At 35.8% G+C, this 17662-nt stretch overlaps 1 protein-coding gene across 5 annotated transcripts in view; it reads right to left on the reverse strand.

Moving 5' to 3' along the window:
• Window positions 1–17662, reverse strand: part of col15a1b (collagen, type XV, alpha 1b) — a 44058-nt gene that overhangs the window by 19267 nt on the left and 7129 nt on the right. For 3 of the 5 annotated variants that reach the window (XM_079612343.1, XM_079612344.1, XM_079612342.1), the window contains exons 3-7: window positions 6919–7466; window positions 4371–4445; window positions 4071–4169; window positions 1631–1739; window positions 867–907 (exon numbers count right to left, since the gene is read on the reverse strand). In XM_079612343.1, the coding sequence (XP_079468469.1) occupies window positions 867–907; window positions 1631–1739; window positions 4071–4169; window positions 4371–4445; window positions 6919–7466 (872 nt within the window). Of the gene's footprint in view, window positions 1–866; window positions 908–1630; window positions 1740–4070; window positions 4170–4370; window positions 4446–6918; window positions 7467–12530; window positions 12864–17662 lie in introns of those variants that run through there. The other 2 variants (XM_079612341.1, XM_079612340.1) reach the window with 2 other exon arrangements.

Raw genomic sequence — 17662 nt, forward strand, 5'->3', positions numbered from 1 at the left:
AGTAAATATCCTTTTTGCTATTACAACCAGGGTTTGAAATTCACTTTTTCACTCACCTGCCAATTTGGCTACTAAATATTAAAGTTACCGGCCATTCATAACTTATACTAGCCAAAAAAAGAAAGAAAAAGAAAAGAAAAGAAATAAACCAGATTAAGCTTTATATACATTTGGATTTCATACATTAATTTCTTAACAAAATCCTGTCATCCAGCCATCTCCTCCCTTCCTCTTTCATTCTCATCCTTTTCACCAAAAATGAATTTTAGGTGGACAGAATACAGTACAAAGAACATAAAAAAAAGAAGGATGTTGAAAAATAACAAAGGCTGACAGCAATTTGTAGTGGTGTCCGAAACCATAGTGGACATTACCGAGTGCACTCATTCTTTCCCACATTGCACCGCAATAACGAGTGTACAGCCGATGTAGGCTACGCTCAACGGCTGTCCGAATTCGCTCACTCATTTTCATTCACCTCTTCAAGGGAACTGTATTAGTGAACTAACGTAGGGAGTAGGGGGCGATTTCTGATTCAGTCAGATCATGTCTTTTCTGTCAACCAAATACTTTTTAATCTTTGCTATTCCTTTAATGCAAGTGAACAAGTTATTTGTTGCGTAGTGTTTACATGTTTAAGTAAGCCAGATATGCACAGATTCTACTCAATACACTGTATTTATTATATCATGATGATCCATGAGTTAGTCTGCGCAGATTTGGCTTACACGTACTTCCCCAGCAAAGTGAGTAAACATAATAAGTAACATGTCAAATTGGCTACTGATTTGACAGCGTTACCCGGCATTTGGCGTGTGTTCATTTCAAACCCTGATAAACAACCATAAATTAAGTGTATCACTTACATCCCCTGTACTCTCCCCCGTTCCATCTGTCTGGTAAGTCCCTGAAATAATTAACAACAAGCCTTTTACATAATCAGATAGAGACCATTTTAATATTAATATTTAAATACTGAAGTTAGGAATAAAGATTTTGTAATATTTATGAAACAAGTCTCTTATGCTCACCAAGGCTGTCTATTTGTATTTTAAAAAGTAAATTATCCATTCAACATCATTACGCCAGTCTTCAGTGTCCCATGATCCTTCGGAAATCATTCTAATATATTTTTGGTGCTTGAGAAACGTTTCTTATTATTATCAATGTTTAAAACAGTTGAGTAGCTTAATATTTTTGTGGAAACCATACATATTACTAAGGATTCTTTGATATAGAAATTTCAAAAGAACAGCATTTAATTAAAAAAGAAATCTTTTGTAACATCATAAATGTATTTCCAGTCACTTTTAATCACTTCAATGTGTCTTCCGTCCTTTATGAGTAAAATTATTAATTTTTAAACGTTCTTACTCCAAACTTGTGAATGATGTAGTATAACAGTTTCTTGAGAACCATATTAGAAGGATCATGTCATAATGAATTTATGTTATAGTATATACTGATAAATAAATGTGGGTGAGCATAAGAGACTTCTTTCAAAAACATAAAAAACTAAAAAAACTTTTGACCAGTAGTGTACTATATCTAGAAAATAATCAATATGAACACTCACAAAAGAGGCAAAACAAAGCTAATTGTTTATCTTATTTAAAGACTGTCCTCTCACCTCTAAGCAGCCTTTCGTCTTTAGGGGTCACATGTCCTGAGAACTCCCCCTCTTCCTCCTCAGGTGACACAGTGGGCGGGGCTTGCACAGGAGAGGTGGGTCTATGTATCTGTAAGCAATAATACACCAACTGATACATACACTCTTACAACATTAACTGGCCATAATATATGTAAACTACACATCTGAATTCTATTTATGTTTTTTGTGTGTGGTAAAACACTTAATGAAAATTGTATTTCATAAAAGTATTTAAAGGTCAAGTGTGTAATTTTCTACCAAATGGAATTGCAGGTTTCTAAACACTCCTACCACCCCGGTGTCTTCCATTGTTTGAACAAACAAGTATCCCAGCCCTAAACACTGGCTAGGAAACACCAGCATGGCACTAGCCAACTTGAAAAAACGTAATAACAGTAAGAGAAGTCTCTACCAGACGCTGTCAAACTCATTGTTTAAAAATGAAAAGGAATAACAGGTTAATTCTCTTTTGTCATGCATTGCAATGCATTACATCACAGCAGGTTTGCCACTGGTTTTCATGTCTCCTGTGACCAATCTGCATTATTTTCACCCCTGCCATTATGTGTTTTGGAGTGCCATATTTGAATGTACAGTGTGTGAATTTAAAGCAATCATATTGCTTCAGAAGACTTGTATTGAACAACATTTATAGTGTTATTTGATCTTGTGGGGACATATTTTTTGGTCCCTGTCAGAAAAACAGCTAATAAATCATACTAAATTGTGTTTTTCTGAATGTAAAATGTAAAACAAAAGAATGCATGGTAACACTTTATAATAACTGCACACTATTAATCATTAGCTAAGCATTCATCATTTCTAAAGCATTAATAGACGCTAATAAACAGTTTATAAATAGAGCTATACATTTTATTTATTCTTGATTTATAAGCAATAAGCATATATATAATGTGTTGGTAACACTTTAAGTCAAGTCAAGTCAAGAATATTTGTATAGCGCTTTTCACAAGATTGTATCAAAGCAGCTTCACAGTATGGTTTACAATAAGGTTCATTAGTTAATGTATTAACTAACATGAACTAACCAATGTGTTTAATAATTGTATTTTCATACTTTGTTAATAATCAATTTATCATTTCTAAATGAAGTATTGCTTAATTTACAAACCAGTTATTTAGGAATTCATAAGATCACTTAGAAAATGTAAGTAAATGATTCATAAACGATTTAAATGTACAATCATACATCTTAAATGTTTCTGTTCTGTATCACTGTTGTGTTTGTTTCCTTTTCTTGTTTAGAAGATAACTGAGCCTTTACACAAGGCATAAATAGTCCTCACTTTAGATGAGCACATATAAATAGTAAACGGACCTCTACTAAATGCTTTATAAATACCTGAATTAATCATGAATTACAGTAGAAATACATGTTAATAAAGCATTTATTAACACACTTAGTAACTATATGTCTGAATAATAAGATGTATGAATGTACATTTAAATAGCTTATTAATAATTTACTTACACTTTCTAAGTGATCTTATGAACCACTGACAACTCAAATAACTGGTTAGTAAATAATGCAGTAGGCTACTTAATTTAGAAACGATAAATGATTATTAATAAAGTATAAAAATACAATTATTAAACACATTGTAGATATGCTTATAAATCAAAAGTAAAGCATTTATAGCTGTATTTATAAACTGCTTATTAATGTCTATTAATGATTTCTAAATTACAAACTAACTGCGTTTACTAATGCTTAACTAATGATTAACGACTTTTTTAAATGGTATTACAGACTGTTTCAACTCACTGTTTTTTGTTGACAGTGAAATTGCTCTGAAAGAACAGATTAAGGTGTTGGGGGTCATTTGGTGGCTTTTATGAACGCATTGACAGGGGACTCCTAACAACATTTAGCTTAGGGCCCCCAGAAGTCTAAGACCGGCACTGTGTGCTGCTTAATATTTGTGAAACAGGTGATAATTTTTTTTCAGGATTCTTTGATGAACAGAAAGTTAAAAAACAGCATTTATTTAAAATAAATATATATTTTTGTAACAATACTGTGTGTATTTACAGTAACTTGTGATCAATTAAATCCATCCTGCTGAATAAAAGTATTAATTTATCTCTTTTTAATTCACTGACCCCAAACTTTTTAACAGTAGGGTAAATTAATGCAGAATAACAAATAAAATTAATTAATTGGTAATGGTATTATGGTCCAGGATTAAGTATGGATAAAAAAAAAATTACACCTTAATTTTTTTTGGAAAGTACACAGTAAGTGCTATGATGGGATCACATTTTTATGACAAAACTAGGTAATTGGATTACTAGAATGTATTTGTTTAAAACATTATATATATATTGAATTTAAGCTGGTTAATAGATAATGTGATGCAATGTATGCAATGTGTGCAATGAGGTGCTTCTGTCTAACCTTTTCTTTATCTTCTTTCTCATTTGTCCGACCAAAGATTTCTTTACGTCTCCCATGCTCTTCTTCATCATCATAATCCCCATCACCACTTCTGTCCCCCTGCAAAACATTCAGCAGTGAGCCCGCCGTGCACATCACGAACAACTCCACCACAAGAGGGAGTGCCAGCTCAAGAATCATCCCCTTTCAATCCACTAGAAGAAATCTGCCTTTCTAAAAATGGTCAAAGACAGTGTCATTTTCATTTTATTCTGAGATGAATAAGAGTGAAGAGACAGAGAGTAACGAAAATGCGCTCACGCTGGGGTCATCCTCCTCGCATTGCTCTTCTGCTGCCCTGGGGTCCGGTTTTATCACCAGCTGTTGGATAGAGCCCTGACAGAACAGGAGAGAAAGAGAGAGTAAGAGAAAGACAGAGACAAATGTGGGGATTAGTTGTTCAGCCGTTTAAAACACAATCAAGTTGCTTGTGTAAAAGATTGCATGTGTACATTTGCAGAATGCCAAGTGGTTAATCACACGGCAATCATGTTCATACATAAGCGCTGCCTGGAGCTGTAAGAGCTCCTGTCAGAATTAAATCTGTTCTGTTATTTTCATTCTAACAGCAGCACAGGTTCATCCAGCACATGGAGATGTGCCAGCAGCGCTTAAGGGAAGGTAATCAATTTTGTACAGTTATCAGCAGGCTTTCAGATGAAGCGCCTCCTGCTTTACTCATTAGGATTTAATGGGTTCTTTTAGCCATGCACATTCATTGAAATACAGCAGAGAATTATGATGGCCATCAGCTACTTTCATTATTAAAGACATTATGAAATGTCATGGTCCAAACAACCATGAAACAATGACATTGACTCATTCAATTACAGCCATTACAGATAACACAATAAGTTTCATTAGTATTACCTCCGATGGGAAATATGAAATAACAAAAGCTCAACGACAAAACTGACAAACCTTTAAAAGTGCTTTTCCAAGAGGGCACAACAACAATTACTAATAACTCTCTGGAAGTTTGAACCTGAGACATTTTGGGGTACTAGCCATTTTAAAAGTGCCATAATTTCTGTCTGCAATTGTACAGAAGTGTGTGTGTGAGAGTTTCATTGTTCGTCGTGGTCTTCTTTTCCTGAGGGAGGCCCATAGCATTATACCATTCAACACAAAGGATTCTGCCTTCCCGAAGTCTTCTCCATGCCAACAAGCCTCCCTAAACACAATAACACACCAACTCATGGGACAAAAGATCCTCAGCTGGAATAGTTCAAATCATATGGGGCAGAGGACAAAACTTCTGAGAACTTTTTGAAATCATGTTTGGTATGGTCGGTGTGGTAGAATTCGGATGTGAATAAATTAGGGAATGTTTTTTTATTTATTTATAGTCAACTAATGATTTTGTAAATTAATATTTTTAAATGTTTCATTATTATGTTATGTGTTATAAAAATATTTTGGAAAAAAATATGCAATCAACAATGCCAACAAGTCAAAAGTATTAAATAATCAAATTACTAAATGATTCTCCTGAAAGCTCCAAACAGGATATGCACCAATAATAAAAGTCTGGGTAAAAAATAATGGCAAAAAAAAAAAAACTATTAAAACTTAAAAGAAATCCAAGTTATAACATAAACAGGTTTTTATGTTAATTATGACTTTTTGTTAATTATGTCTCATAATGTGAATTTTTAGGTCTTTTTTTTACTTTTTGTCATAATTATGATATGTATCTCATAATGACTTTTGTTAATCATTTCAAATTTTTAACACATAATTTAAACTTTTCATGTCATAATAATGATTTACCGAAGCATGTCTTTTTAATGTAGCGGAAATGGGCTTCCTTAGAAAACCGATAGATAAATAATATTTAAATTCTGTACTATTTCGTTTAAATAAACACTAAAAACTAAAATCTGAGTTAGGCATCACAACATTATAATGTACAGTATGAGAAATGGATATTCAATTTGAGATTTGCTAAAGATTACATTTCATTTATTTTTAAATTGTTTTACAGATTCACTTTGAGTGTTAGATGAGGGCAAAGGGGAAATGAGCATGCACAATTAATCCAATATCAACTGATAACAATAAATTAAAATGTCCCATCCCATTTCAGATTATAATCACAGTAAACATCATCACTCAAACAAATGACAGAACACTGCCTCTTCTTACTTGTGCCTGCCTATACACTCTCATGTTGCTCTACACTCATTCATTTCACAATTTAAACTTTCCACTTCATAATAATGATTTGAAGCATGTCTTTTTAATAATAAAAGTTCCAAAAAGAGTTTTTCGCAGTGATGCCATTGAATAACCATTTTAGGTTTCCCTAAGTTAAAAAGTTCTTAAAGGAATATTTTTTTCTTAGAGTGAAGAACATTTTAATAATTTGAAGAACCTTTTTCCACTAAAGGCTCCACTATTTTGCACGTTTTGTGCAATGGAAAGGCTTCATGGATGCTAAAGATTCTTCATGGAACTATTAATGCCGATAAAGAACCTTTATTTTTAAGTTTGTAGGTGGCTGTGAATAACCTCGAGCCCCTTTTTGATCATGGATCAGTGAAAGATGAAAAACTGTCAAGGTGAATGTGAATGTCATTGTGCCCCAGTCAATTTACTAAAGGCACATGATATGCACATAATATCCTCAGTCAAAATCAAAACAAAGTACAAGACTTAAAAGCAAAGAACAAGGTAAATATGAATATAAAAATGACAAACTTGACATTCAGCTCATCTTTTATCATCAGTTATGATTTGTGAGGTGTTTAAACATATTTCCTAAAGAACGTTTCTGAGTTTTGTGAAAATGTAGATGGTGACATACCACAAATCTCTCCAGGCCAGTACTGCCCGCATTTGCCACAAAGATGCCTGAGCCCGGCTTAAAGCTGAGGGGCTGCTGGCTTCTCTTCAGGGGTGCGCTGTGGAACTGCTCACAGTCCATATAGAGCCGAACTTCCTCATGCTCGACAGTCAGCGTGAAGCGGTTCCACTGCTGAGTCATGTCAGGCACTTTAAAGGAAGCCACCTCCACGGTGGCAGCAAACCCTGGCTCGCTGTAATACAGTACAATCCTCTGGGTCTTGTCCTCCACGGGCGTCAGGCCCAAGCCCAGGTGCACGATCTTCTGGGAGGGATCTGTGATGGCGAACACGACCCCTCCTCGAGAGCTGGAGGGCTTGAGGGTGACAATAATGGCAAAGTCCGTGAAGAAGGGCTCAGGTACAAAGGACTGGGTCAGTCGACCTACATTAGCATCAGGCCCAAAATTGTAGGCAGGGAAACCCTCGTAGCCAGTGATGAAGGACACAGAAGGAGGAAGAGGAACACCAACTAGCTCAGTGAGGACTAGATGACCCTTGGACCCTCGCTCTGAAAGAAATCACCCAGTAACAAGGGGAATGATTAAAATGAAGGACAATATACACAGTCATAATATTCCTTCTCACTATTTTGAAAATATGTCTCCTAATAAATGAACAGTCTAAAAAAAGTGTTGCAATGAAGACTAGAAGGCCCTAAACACACATATATAAATTCCATTTTGAGAAATTCTGACTGTGCTGGTTACTCTTTTCCCACTAAAAGAATCATGATTTTGTTGTTGTTGTGAGAATCAAGACAGAAAATGACAGTGATTTACTGGTATTGTTTACCCTCCTGTGAGCTGTTAAACACTTCAACGGGACCATTTGAGCTCATGAACTCATTTTTTAAAAGTGAGAAAAGATTTTTATGATCAACTGAATTATTGAAAAGATTGAAAGTACGACTAGTTTCTGAGTACATTAAATCTCCCATGATTACACCGAGAACTAGAGAAGATGTTAACGTTCAATTGACTAACAATCAATGACTTAAACATAATTAAAAAACTTAAATCGCATAGATTCAGAAGATTTATGAATGCGGCATATGAGTTGCATACAATTTTGGATTTATGAATGGCAGTGAAGCAACGCAACTGACGCAGGTAGCTCATGTGACAGTAACAAAATGCTGAATTTAGTACGTCCGAATTTCATTACTAGCCATATTGATACTATATAGAATTTTTTTTAACATTTCAATTGCATTTACATTTCAAATTCAAATGTAGTACCTTCTCAAACAGTATGCGATTTCAAGTTCACAGAGAGTTCCGCTAAAGTATGTTTCTGACAATGGATAAACTCACATTTTGGTGTGTTGCAGACAGCACAGCATGGCAGCTGAAGGAGACAAGCCGCTGATAGAGCTGCCACACAAATCACATAAATATCCTGTCTGGGAACATTCTGGCTTCCCAATACATTAAAATAGAGATGGTCCAAAAAAAAAAAGTGTTCAAAACACGCTATTTGTAAACTTTGTTCATTGCGAGTGCCATGTGCTCGAGGCAATGTACTGTATGTCTATTATGACTAATTATTTACGCCATCATTGTTGTTGATCACGCCATCATTGGGTGTTGATAGCGTGTGAGTCCAAGAAAGCACACCTTGCCTTCTGTGTACAAACAGCCACTCATCGCTAATTTGGACATACACAAAACAATAACAAAAGCACTGGGAGAGTGCAGCATCTTCACAAGAGTTTATAATTTGCTCATGTTTCTAAGCCATGCCAATCTAAACATTCATGTGCAAGAAGACATGAAAGAGAACTTTTATGCGCAAACATCCTAAGTGCATACTCGGTGCCTCTGTCAGAGTGCAAAAACTGAATTGAATTCTCTTTTACGTCTTTTACTTGCGCTTAAACATACAAATTCACAGAAAATTATGTCAACATCCCCGTCTTGGCTGGTATCATTAGCAAAACATTATTGGTTATGTCTTAAATGAATGTAAACAGTTGAGAATGAGTACAGTATCAGTATATTGGATCCGTGCATTGTTGACAGCAACATATTATTCCTTCTGCTGTCAGTGTTTTTAATGTTAATCAAACAACAAAAGAACAAGATAAAATATCTCACTGCTCTTGACTTTTCACACAGATTTTGACAACATCCTTTGTCTAAATCCTAAATCCTTTGTCTACTGTTTCACAGTATTATTATTATTATTATCATGAACACATTATATAGACGGTAAAACATTCTCATTAGTTTATGGCAATGTCAAGGCTAAAGACTCCTCAAACTGACATTAAGAAATAATTGCCGTTTCCATCTGACATGAGTTCTAATGATAATAATGAGATACAATGCATGGCAAATAAACAGCTCTACAGGGCTGCAGGGCTTCTAGCAAATGCTCTATCTGACTGATAGTAAAGAGTTTCAGAACTCAGAACAAGAGATTCAGAGAGGATCCACTTTATACATAAATCAGCCGTATAATCACAGTCACACTGGCTGCCCGAGCTCATATAAGAGTTGCGGAAATGTTTTGATGATGCACGTGGAAATTTAACTGATCCTTGACGCTGATCCTCTGCGCTAATTTGACATTTAATGTGTTTTTAAATGTTGTAGATTTAAGCAGAAAATAAGAATCTATAAAGCTCATATCTTATAAACAATGTGTAGCCTATAGAGCGGCGTAGTGCAACTCTATTCTGTGGCTGCTGGTCTGGCGCTTCTGGGGCCTCATTTATAACCGTTGCGTACGCACAAAACAGGCCCTGAAAGAGGCGTACGCCATTTCCGACGCATAAGTTGTGATTTATAAAAACAAACTTGACGGGAAAATGTGCGCACCTGCACGCAAACTCTGACCCGTACGAACGTTTTGGAGACGGAGCAGTTTGGCGACACCGATGGTGAGCTGGAGTTAAATGTCTTTTTGGTCACTTTTAGACAGAAAATCGAAATAAAATGATACATTTACAGAAATATAATACAAATATAATTTCATTTACCAAGCCTATCACTTGAAGCAAATATCCACACCTTAAATGTCCGCGCCAGCGAGCGCGTTGGGCCGTTTAGTGAAACTGACGCATAGCCTAGGCTATATAACGGCAGATGAAGTAAAACTGTAAATCTTCATTATGAGTCCTAATCATAAATAGGCTACAGTGCATGTTCACAATAACATGTTTTATTTCTGATATAAACATTTAGATTAAATATGCTATCTAATAAATAGAGTTAAACACTTAAACTACATGACATTTAAAATGTAAAAAAAATATATATATATATATATATATATATATATTCAATAAATATCCTATAAATATTTGTTGTGGATGCAATGCTTTTGAACACTTTTCCTTTGGCATGCTGTGTTTTAATGTTTTAACTACAGAGATAATTGCTTATCATGATAATAGCAGATTGTGCAAACATAATGCACAACAAGGTCTATCTGTTTCCATTAAAAAATATAAATCAATGAAAAAGACTATTTGGCCAGTGGAAAAGATTGAGAAAAACTTTCTCTGAAATGTATTTAACACTATTTGATTTATTTATTCAAAAACAAGGCAAGGCACATCCGTATTTCATATTTTCCTAATCTCTTGTACCGTTAAACATGTTATCACGTGGATGAATAATCATATGCAAATGATATGCAGATGAGGATATGCATAGTAAAACTAGGCGTTGTAAGCTCCATATATGGTTATTTCGGGGAGGAGAGCATGTACGCACAATCTTCCGCTGAGTGGGATTTATAAAGTGAATCCTGCGCAGGTTCTGGCGTACGCACGGTTTTATAAGTCTGAATATTTTTTTGCGCACGCCATTTTTGGCTCTTGGGCGCACGTACACTTTTAGTAAGGATCCTACGCACAGTTTTATAAATGAGGCCCCAGATCTGAAACTGCTGGCACAGCTAGATATATTCCCAAGGTCCAGAGACAAGCGGAGTGATACAAACAGTGAACAAGTCCCAGACAGTGCTTAAGTTGCATTCATCTCGTAATTACAAGATTCCGACTTGTAATAAGTGCTCACATCCTCGTAGAACTCGTAATTACAAACTCTGAATTTTCTGAAAGCTTGTACCATGTGACCACAGTCTATGTAAATTAATTACAGTTCACGGCAGCTTGTACTGAAAGTACACACAGCAACAAACTTTCTTAGATTTAGTAAACACAACGTACTACAGTATACTCCATATCACATTCAAATGCAATGAAGAGAGATACAGTAAAAGTGCTTCAGTGACTGCATGAAGTAATGGGATAAATGAGATCTTAATTAAGGAACACGTCTGGACCCCAGGGTTAATTTCACAATCTTCCTCTATGCCTGTAATCAGCAGGTGGACCTGTAACCGACGCTCCACCAGCGACCCCAATTTTCAGAAAACCTCCTGCTGCTAATCCTATTATTGTAATATCATGTGATAGGGATTTAGCATTATTCTTTGAGAAAAGCGAGCTCATCGAACACCACCAGGCTGATCTCTCTCACACAACGGCCTAGCACAATTAGAAACATTTTAGAGTTGGAGTTTAGAGTAAATTTGCGCTTTAATATCTGTTATCCTCATGGGTGAAACATTATCTCAGTAATGATTCAACTGCACAGTAAAATCCAAATGACATTTTAATAAGTTAAACTAACAAGACAGTAATGCAGATCTCTCCAGGTTTATTACAAAATATATTATGAAATGATCAATGAAACTAAATATATTTAGTCAACGAGGATGTTTGAGTCTTCGGGTTAACATTAAAAATGGCGTTTCACTATCATGTTTCAAAACATACCACTTCCCTTCATCTCCCATTCCCACACAGTAAAAAAACATCTAGTTAAATTTACGGTAAAAAAAATGTCAGCTGTGGTTGCCAGAAATTCACTGAAAAAATACTGTGACAATGTTTCTAAACGTACAGGATGCCGGTATATTTTACAATTTATAACCACACATTTCATTAAGTGATATAATTTTACTATATCTACTTGAACTATCAAAATCTGCCTTTTTACCTTAAAATGTACCGCTAACCACAACAATATGGTACAACAGAAATCCACAAGATGAATCAGAGTTCTCTGTAAATGGCCTGTCCACTAAACATTGCCCATATTCATATTGTGCACAGGATAACACACATCCAAAGATCAAAACACCATCAAGGTAACACACAACACTAATATAATGCAACAAACATTAACTAAACAACATAAAATGGAACACAAAACATACTAATATACATTACTGATAACAAAAATAAGAAGAAACCAAATTTTTTTGTATTAAATTATTAATTATTTAACTACAATAATGTTGCGAAACACAGGGACTTCTGGCAATGTCCTTTTACTGTTTTTACTGTTTTTCACCACATACATTTTACTAGCAAAAAATTTACATTTACAGTATTTTACAGTTAAATTAAATATTATGCAATAAACTATGTAAAGTTATTCACCATATATGGTAGGGTGACGTACATTTAACCAATCAACAGGTTTTATCGTAGCAGTTTACAGTATTTTTCTGTAAAAATTACAAACATTTTATACATTGCACCGACACTCACCACTCTTCCACATTCTGAGAGGTTTCTTAGCTCTGGCTTTGCCGGATCCCTCTGTGGGCTGAGGAGGGGAGGTTGGGAGGGCTATGCTCTCCTCTGGAGCTGTAGTGAAGGGTGCAGGTGTGGTGACAGCAGGAGTGGGTGAGATCGTCTCTGGGACCCATAGAAACCTGAACCACTGGATTTGAGAGGAGACACTGACCAGGCTCAGGAGCACCAGACAGGTCAGCGGCAGCACCGAGACCGCCATGCTGCTTGGCCGAGCGAGGTAGATAAGCGTGAGTCGACCGCTGTTGCTAAACAGCCAGAACGTGCTGTGTCGCTCCTCCCGCACGACTGCTCTCTGTACCCCCTAGGAACCCCCTCGGTACCCCAGTGCACCACGCAGACTTTGGTATTCAGCAGGGCAGCCAAATGTCCAATTCTCTACGCCATCATAATGGGATTGTTGAACACACTCACAGGGAGAATGCACAGCCTTTGACCCCCACCTCGGCCCCCTCCTTAAACCCCCTCCACCTATTACCACCTCTGACAAAAATTCAGTCCATGGCAATGAAGTTTGCTTACAAAAATTGGATTTCACAACAGTGTGCAGCTATGGAGAGCTTCATAAAGGTTTTTCTTCATCTTATAAAGATATAGTGTGCACAAGCAAAGTCACACTGAGTGCAGGGAGCAGAACACTTCCATAAGAAGACATGCTGGATGAATGTCCAGTGTCACTAGGATTCAGTTCTAGTAAAAGTTCAGGAAGGTAAAGCAAGCAATAAAACAGAGCAGCAGTGCAAGGATTCATTAAATTGATCAAAATTGACAATAAAGACTTCTCTTTCTAATAAATGCTTTCTATTCATCGTAGAATCCTGGAAAACTATGATGTAAAAAAAACCAAAAAACGTTTCAAGTGTTTTCAACATTGATAAGAAAACATGTTTCTTGAGACACTAAAGACACGGTCACTAAGATTTTTAGATAAGTCTCTTATGCTCACCAAGCCAGCATGTATTTGATCAGAAATACAGTAAAACAATAATATTGTGAAATCTCATGTCAATTTAAAATAATTGTTTTCTATTTGAATATATTTAAAATGTAATTTATTCCTGTGATGGCAAAGCTCAATTTGTAGCATCATTACTCTTCAGTCTTCAATGTCACACGATCCTTCAGAAATCTTTCTAATATGCTGATTTAATGCTCATAACACATTTCTTATTATTATAAATGTTGAAAACAGTTGTGCTGCTTAATTTTTATTTATTTTTAAATAGTAATACATTTATTTTAGGATTCTTTGATGAATAAAAAGTTTAAAAGAACAGCTTTTTATTAATAACACTATTATTAATAATAGTGTTTGTAACACTATAGATGTCTTCACTGCCATTTAAAAAAAAAAAAAAATTAAAGGTGACATATTATGCCCCTTTTCACAAGATGTAATTTAAATCTTTGGTGTCCCCAGAATGTGTCTATGAAATTTCAGCTCAAAATACTGTACCCCGCCAGATCATTTATTATAGCTGGAAAAATGTGCCCCTTTTTGGGTGCTCGCCTGTGCAGCCAACAACAGAACAGTTTGCATGCTTAGCTCAAACTTTTACACTGTTGTAAACCAAATGGCGGCGCCGTGGGTGGAAACGTGCAGATTAAGGGGCGGTGATATTATAATAAGATCCCCTTCTGACGTAGGAATATGATTGGCTTATTTTTTGACATACTTGCAGAGAAAGGCTTACCAAAACAAAGTTACTGGGTTGTCACTTTTCACATTTCTGGGTTGGTAGATGCACCGGGGGCCCAATTATAGCACTTAAACACGGAAAAAGTCAGATTTACATTATAAGTCACCTTTAATGCATCCTTGCTGAATAAAAGTTTTAATGTTTTTCAAAATAATAGTGATAAAAAACAACAACTTTAGCCTGGAGTTATCAGAGAGCTATCAGAAGGGCAGTCATATTCTGGAAGGCCTCTATGTCCAGGAACATGGGAAAACTAGGAGTTTGTATTCTGCAAGCAAAGGGAAAAACCAGGGCATGGAAATATTGAGCCAAATTCATCAGCCAAGTCTCCACAGCTCAGTGATCACAGCACATCAATACAGTGACAAAGAGAGTCTGTTCTGATCCATAGAGTGACAGTGTGTGCTTGAGATTGTTGCAGATTGTTAGGGTTACAATCGGGTTGTTGGGAGAAGAAATGGATTCATCTTTACGTAGACCTGAAGGGCCAATGGGGACATTCCCACTAAAGCTATAAAACTATATAGAGATAACAAGCATAGAGTGAAATGACATCATTGGAATCACTTTCAGAATCATTTTTTTCATTCCAGCTGATGAATGATAAAAACATTGACAGCTAATCAGAATCTGAGTTTAGGCATTTAAAGCGTAACACAACAAAACTCTATTGTCCAATGGTGTGGACGCTAATATATCGTTATAGTTATCTTTATGGTTATCGTTCTTGGTGTGGGCCTTAAGAATTTAAGACTTCATATTCAAAAACTGTCAAAAAACTCACTTTAATTTTTACAGTAAATCATTAAAGAGCGGACAACTCTGAGCTGAACAAATAAACTAGTCAGGTTTTAGTAACAGTTACTTGCCTTAATGCTCTTCAGCCTTTAAATCCACTAAATATACCCGACGACATTTACCAATCTGATGCGTCTCTACATTCCTGTTCATCCCAGTAATACATCCTGCTGTGTGTCAAATCCTGACTCTGGGTGCTTGAAAGCATAACTCTTAATGTACGCTGAAAAAAAGAGGGTTTGGAGTGTAAAGGTAAATAATAAGGAAAGGCAGAGGGTCAGCTTGCCATAGCGTCCCATCATGTGAACATGAAGGAACTCAAACTGTTAGCCTTTATTTGAGATCCAAAGGTTAAGCAGGAGAGATGATGTTCCCATCCAACCAACCACACTCTACCCTTTCCTGTACCCCAATAACATTCAGTAATTGGTTTATTGTCAAAAGCCATCAGCTGTGCAATACTGTGAATTTCTTGTCTATAGAAAAGTCTCAATTAGCAGCCATGGCCTCCGCTCAAGGGCATTATGCCTAATAGAGCAATTAGACAGTACTGTCCTCTAAATGCCAGAGCCTGAATTAAGAGCTAGACACGAATTAAGTCCTAGACACCTTATTTGCATCACATTTCTCTTACTGAAAAAGCCAGTATTTATACAGAGAAAATATAATAGCAAATTACTGCAGAATTCAACCTCTCAAAGCACTTATTGTGGTATTCAGGCACTGTGACTTTTAATTAAATATAAGAATATAATAACTGAGTCTATTGTGAAGGTTCTGTAAATGGAATGGAATGAACCTTTCAACAATAAAACTGACTAGCATGTGTCAGAAACCTTGTAAGATTACAAACAGTGATCATCCAGCTCTCTCTAGTGGTGAATTACAGAAACTCACCATAAAGATCTACCACGTCACTCAAAACAGACTCACTGAAACGACACAAAATGTGTCAGGAAATCCCACAGACATGTATAATAATGCAAATCGCATGAATACATAAACATTGTCACTCATTTTACATCAAAACCTATTTCAACGAAGAATCACACATATTCCATAGTTTGAACCCTGCACTGGCTCAAGTATCAGTGTGGTGGTCCGTCATGTCGACTGATTGGTCGTAAGTGCGTGTGAGGGTCTTAGTACTGAGGGATTAGCATCAGCGCTAGTGAGAGAACAGGAGCTGACAGCAGTCGGGCTTCAGTAATCAATTAGCAAAATGAAGAAGGCTTTGTGGGTGAACAAAAACAGTGCTTAGCCACATTAAATCAAAATCACACTCCAGAGGCTTTTCAGTAAAATCTGCACTTGTCTGTTTTTTAGTGACTCCATGGGCTGTTACTCATGGGCAGTAGCATACTTGATGTCAGACAGTATTTCGTGGCCTGTTGTCTGATTAGTTGTTTACATCTTCATCTCCAACTGTAGAAACCCCAGACTGTAAAAAAATGTCTGTTAATTGGTTAACAAAAAGTGTCCGTACTATATACGGTGAATAACTGTGATGGATCTAACCGTACATTTTACAGTTAAACCGTTAAATTTACAGTTTTTGGACGTGAAAAAGAACAAATCATTGTATAATTTACAGTGAAAAATCCTAAATTGACATTCAATTCCCTCTGTGACACTCCACATTTTATGTATTTTTGTTGAAATAACTTCATAGTTTTTCTTTGTATTGTTTTTTCTAATCAGTTATGCACATTAGTGTTTAATGTTACAATTAATGTTCTTAAATGAATGTTTATTGCAATTTTAAAATGTTATGTGTGTTACCATGATGGTCTTTAGTGTTTGTGTGAATGACACTGCGCAGCTTCTACTATTATATTATTATTTACATTCTCAAATTGTAAAAAAGTTGCTTTTGATGAGCTCAGATTCATCATGTGACTCCGTCACTCCAATCACCACTGTGATTGATTGTCAGTGTTTTACAATGATACAAAACAGATATTCATATTAGTACTTTAATGTATTGGTAAATCAATATGATATCAGATAATGAAATATTTTTTACTGTAAAAATGTTGCTACTTTTTTTTTACAGAAAATTTCTGGCAACCACAGCTACTGTTTTTTTTTTTACTGTAAACTTAACAGATTTTTTTTTTACAGTGCACAGTTATAACCCAGGGAAACAATCAATGGGCACTGGCTGTTTGTGAGGTACTGAATTAGGTATTTTAATAGGGATATCTTTATATCTTATACACTTAAAGGTTTTTCCTGTGTTTTTGGAGTTTTGATTGTGTTTACAGGGTGCAATATAACATGTGTTCATGTTTCGCGTGTAAAAAAACACAGTATTTTTCCCAAAATTTACTTATCTGTATACCACTGTTTTCACTGTCCTAAAAACGGGCTGATGACTTCCTTGTTCTATGAAGTCCCTCCTTCAGAAATGCGTAACGAGTTCTGATTGTGCCAGCGGTTCCTGTATTGTGATTCGACAGCAGCTTAGCGCACGTTGCCTGGAAAGGTCACTCCTCTAACCATAACGTGGAGATGCATGGCTCAGTGTTATTGTAAACATGGCCAAACAAAGGTGATTTGACTCCGGGATGAAAATAACAGCGTCTC

The sequence above is a fragment of the Phoxinus phoxinus genome (assembly GCF_949152265.1).
Source record: "Phoxinus phoxinus genome assembly, chromosome: 5".
Lineage (NCBI taxonomy): Eukaryota > Metazoa > Chordata > Actinopteri > Cypriniformes > Leuciscidae > Phoxinus > Phoxinus phoxinus.